The sequence below is a fragment of the Eleutherodactylus coqui genome, chromosome 5 (assembly GCF_035609145.1).
Source record: "Eleutherodactylus coqui strain aEleCoq1 chromosome 5, aEleCoq1.hap1, whole genome shotgun sequence".
NCBI lineage: Eukaryota > Metazoa > Chordata > Amphibia > Anura > Eleutherodactylidae > Eleutherodactylus > Eleutherodactylus coqui.
In genome coordinates this window covers 245,147,447-245,152,477 of record NC_089841.1, presented here as the reverse complement: position 1 = coordinate 245,152,477, position 5,031 = coordinate 245,147,447, and the positions used below count along the sequence as shown (strand labels likewise).

General features: G+C 40.8%; 1 protein-coding gene across 1 annotated transcript; it reads left to right on the top strand.

The window, feature by feature from the left end:
• Positions 1-1,580: 1,580 nt before the first annotated feature.
• LOC136628954 (general transcription factor II-I repeat domain-containing protein 2A-like) lies at positions 1,581-3,128 on the top strand. The gene has a single exon (XM_066605025.1). The coding sequence runs from the start codon at positions 1,581-1,583 to the stop codon at positions 3,126-3,128; it is 1,548 nt and encodes a 515-aa protein (XP_066461122.1).
• Positions 3,129-5,031: the final 1,903 nt, after the last annotated feature.

The following is a 5,031-nucleotide window of genomic DNA, read 5'->3' as shown; positions in this document are numbered from 1 at the left end:
TCCATCGACGTTGCTGTATGAGGGCTTGTTTTTTGCGGGACGAGTTGGTCAGTACGATTACAATGATACCAAACTTGTATCGTTTTTTTTGCTGTACTACTTTTATTTTTTTGTAAAGACATCTAATTTTGTAAAATTATTTTATGCCGCCATCATCTGCGCACAATAACTTTTTAATTTTTCCATCAACGTAGTTGTGCGAGGGCTCATTTCTTGCGAGATGTCCAGTAGTTTATTTTAGTATCATTTCGGAATACATACGACTTTTTGATCGCTTTTTATTGCATTTTTTTCTGGGAGACAGGGTGACTGAAAGTGCATTTCTGGCGTTCTTTTTTTTTAATTTTTTCGGATGACGGTCACCATGTGGGGTAAATAATGTGCTACTTTGATGGATCAGACTTTTACGGACGCGGCGATAACAACTCTGTATTTATTTTTTAAGATTTAGATTTTTTTATTATAGATATGGCAAAAAGGGGGGGGGGGATTTAAACTTCTTTTTTTTACAATTAATAAAACTATATTGATCTTATTTTTACTTTTTTTAGCCCTCCCTTTGGGGATTACAACTAGGAATGCTTTGATCGCTCCTGGAGTATGATGTAATGCCACAGCATTACATCATACTGCGATCTGACGGGCAGTCTATCTACCAAGCCACAGGCCTGGTTTGATAGGCAATCTGCAATAGCCGCCCTGTAGCTTTTTAGAAGGCCCCTGGGCTGTCATGACAAACACTTCGCAACCTGCGATCTTATCACAGGGGGCAGTGCTGGACCCCCAAAAATGGGTCAGGGCCTTTAAATGCTGCTGTCAGAATTAATGCCGCAATTTAAAGGGTTAATAGCTCCAATGAACGGTGCAGCTTATCAGAGCTGTTGCGGGTGGGTGTCAACTGTAAGAAACAGCTGGCACCCGCATTGTATGGAACAAGATCGCCCCGCAATCCCCCTCCATACACATTCAAAACCTGCAGGACGTAACTGTACATCCTGTAGTGTTAATGGGTTAACCTGTGGAACTCCTTGCCACTGGATATGGTGATGACATCTAGGCTACATGCTTTTACAAGGGAATTGGACAAGGTTCTGGAGAATAAGTCCGTCACGGGTTACTACTAATATTGTTAGCTATTTTTGGTGTAGAGAGAGATTAGTATTGGGTGCTTCATTTTTTTAAAAATTATTTTGTGTTTTTGTAGACTCCCAAAAATGAGTACAGCAAAAAAATCAAAGCCAGATAGTGGAAGGTCATTCCAAGAGGCCTGGACAGAGTCATTTGGAGTGATTGAGCGCAATGGAAAAGCCTTATGTATTCTGTGCAATGAAAGTGTTGTGTGTCGCACATCAAGTGTCAGACGACACTTTGACACCAACCACAAAAGTGTTTCCCAACTTAGTGAAACAGAAAGAAAAGAGTGTTTGGAAGGAAAATTGAGGAAATATAATTCCCAGCATCTTAGTTTTAGCAACTACCTTTCTAAAACAAATCATGTGACAGCTGCCAGCTTTCAAATTTCGCTGTGCATAGCAAAGCATGGTAAACCCCTCTCTGATGGGGAGATTATCAAAACGGCCATGTTGTCTGGGAGTAATTCCCTCTTTCATGATTTCCCAAGCAAAGACAAAATTATTCAACGCATCTCTGAGATGCCACTTAGCAGAAATACTGTTAAAAATCGAGTCCAGCGCATGGCAAGTGATGTTAGTCAGCAACTCACCACTGACTTACAGAATGCAGCCTGTTACTCCATGTGCTTGGATGAAAGCACAGATATAAATAATCATGCAAGGCTAGCCATAATCTTGCGTTATGCAGTTGGTGACATAATGAGAGAAGAACTGGTGAAACTAGTGTCTATGCCTAAAAGAACACAAGGGATAGATATCTACAATGCTGTGATGGAGGCCTTTTTGTTACAAGACATAAGACCAGAAAAAGTGGTCTCCATTACTAGTGATGGGGCACCTTCTATGGTGGGGGCAACATCTGGCTTCATACAGTTCTTCGTTAAGGAAGCAAAGCATGAAGTCATTCAGTTCCATTGCATCATACACCAAGAAGCTCTTTGTGCCAGAGAAAGTGGCAAAAAATTTGATGATGTCATCAAAGATGTCACAAAAATGGTGAATTACATCATGGCTCGTGCTCTGAATTGTCAACAATTTCAAGCACTTCTTGAGGAGGTTCAGGCGCAGTATAATTGTTTGCTCATGTATAATAATGTGCGGTGGCTGAGCAGAGGCCGAGTCCTGGAGAGATTTGTAGCCTGCTTGGATGAAATTAGGCTATTCATGAATGAAAAAGTGCAGGAATATCCAGAGCTCACCGATATGGCCTGGCTTACCAACCTCATGTTTCTCACAGATTTTACGCTACACTTCAATGCACTGAACAAACAGCTGCAAGGTGCAGGGAAAACTGCAGAAAGGATGTTTTGTGATATTAAAACATTTGAGAGAAAACTGCAGGTTTTTGAAAGAGACCTTGAAAGTGGGCAGCTCAAATATTTCCCAAGTCTAAAAAGGCATTTAGACAATTCTACGACTTTTGCAGACAATTCTGCAATCCATCGGCAAATCTACAAGGATTTTTCTAGCATTGTAGGAGCTGCAAAGGTGAATTTTAATAACCGTTTTTCACAGTTCCGTAAGTTGGAGACAACCCTGTATTTTCTAACTTCTCCAGATAAAGCAAAATTTGAAGATCTTGATTTTTCCTGCTTGCAAAGTTTAGATTTAGGTAATCTGGAAATGGAGCTCTTGGAATTTCAAGAAAACAGTATCTGGAAAAATAAATTCTCTGACCTGCGTCAACAGCTTGAGGAGATAGAAGGGATGACAAATGACAGCACACCTAGTTCCGAAAATGAAATCCTTAAAGTGTGGAATTCTCTCCCAAATACTTTTAAGTCAATGAAGGCACTTGGGATTGCTATCCTTACTTTGTTTGGATCATCCTATGCTTGTGAGCAGCTGTTTTCAGCTTTGAACTATATCAAATCTGACACCAGAAACCGACTAACAGATGACCTGAGTGCTGCGTGTGTTGCTCTCAAACTTACAAAGTATGAGCCAAGGTTAGACAAATTATCTGCATCCATACAACAGCAAAAATCACATTAATTCTTCAAAAGCATGCCAAATGCAAACGTTTACCATTCAATAAAAAGTTGTTAGCATCATTGAAAGCTCCGTTATTGTGTTAATTTTAAGACAAAAGGTGTAAGTGTATGCATTATTTCATGCACATGGGGCTGTTATTTATGGGGGTATTCCCGCATGCATAACTCCGAGAATAGAACCCATTGTTTTCAACTGGTTCATTCTCACTTCCTCTTTTTGCTCCCGTGATTTTCACAGAACGTAAAAATATAGGACCTGCTCTATCTTTGTCCGTTTCGTGAACCCTAGACCTCCATCGAGGTCTAGAGGAGAGCCGTAAAACAGACATGTTAACAAGCCAAAAAAACTCATTCGGGTGCAAAAATGATGCGCAGGAACGAGCGCTTTTGCGCTCACGCGCCTCTGAAACCGCCCTTCTGGTTACGTTACCGTGTTGGCACTTTGCAATAAATAAGTGGGTGTTGGGTTGCAATTTGGGCACTCGGTCTCTAAAAGGTTCGCCATCACTGCCCTAGTGCTATCAGGATGTCGTCAGCGAATAACATGGTTTTAATTGTTTTGTTCCCAATTTTGATCCCTTCAATTTCTGTGGAGTTTTCTAGGGTTCTTGCCAGGGGTTCTATTGCTAGATTGAATAGGAGTGGGGATAAGGGGCACCCTTGTCTGGTGCCTTTCTGTAGGGGGAATTTTTGTGATAAGAAACCTGGTGTGTATACTTGTGCTTGCGGTGTGGAATATAGGTTCCATAAATATGTGCAGAAGGGGCCCCCGAACTGCATTTTGTCCATTACTGTTTTTAGCCAAGGCCATAGGATGTTATCAAAAGCCTTCTCTGCGTCTATTGCCAGGAAGGCTGGTGAGGGGTGGAGTAGAGGGTGTACTTTAATGTCATCTAATATTGTCAGTATTTTTCGTATATTCGTGATGGCTGAGCGTCCTTTTGTGAAACCAACTTGTAGTGGGGAGATTAATTGGGGCATAACTCCGGCCAGGCGGTCAGCCATGATTTTGGCCATCAGCTTCAGGTCTGTATTAATTAAAGATATTGGTCTATATGATTTTACGTCTGTTGGGTCTTTTCCCAGTTTGGGTAGCAATTTGATATGTGCTGTATTAATCTCAGATGGGATGGGGCTGTCTTTCATGTATCCGTTAAATAGGGATTGCAGTATTGGGGCGGTCTGGTCTTTTAGTACTTTGAAAAATTCACCCATGTAGCCGTCTGGGCCAGGGGCTTTGTTATTTCCCAATTTCAATATGCTTTCTTTGATTTCTGTTATGGTTATGGGCGCATTTAGTTCTGTTTTTTGGTTTTCTGACACTGTGGGCCAGTTTATTTTTATAAAATGGTCTATTTCTGGACCCTTGTCTGTCTGCGTGTGGGAGTAAAGTTTTGAGCAGAAGTCAAAGAACAGTTGATTAATTTTTTGTGGATGGTTTTGTGTTTTCCCCGAGTTGTCTTTTAGGCCCACTATATTGTTCCTATGAGACAGTCCCCTTGCCAAGTTAGCCATTATTTTTCCTGCTTTGTTTCCATATTTGAATAATTTCGCCTCTTTCCATGTGTATAGCATTTGTTCTCTTTTATGGAGCCATGTCTCATAGGATTCTTTTGTTGCCTTCCATTTTTTTTTTGTTGATTTCATTTGGTTTCCCCTGAAATTGTGTGTATGTTTCCCGTAGTTGTTTGCTGTAATCGTTTATTTTGTCTTTGATTTTATTTTTAAGGGAGATTACATAGGCTATTATTCTGCCTCTTATCACTGCCTTAGCCGCATCCCACAGCAATTGGGGGTTATTTGTGTGTGGTTCGTTGTCGGACATATATTCCAACCACCACCCTCTTAATAGGGCACAAAAGGTTTCGTCCTCTACCAGAAATGTTGGGAATCTCCATATGTAA

Coding starts and splice junctions, on each gene's coding strand:
- LOC136628954 (XM_066605025.1), top strand. CDS start 1,581: ATGTTGTCTGGGAGTAATTCCCTCTTTCATGATTTCCCAAGCAAAGAC.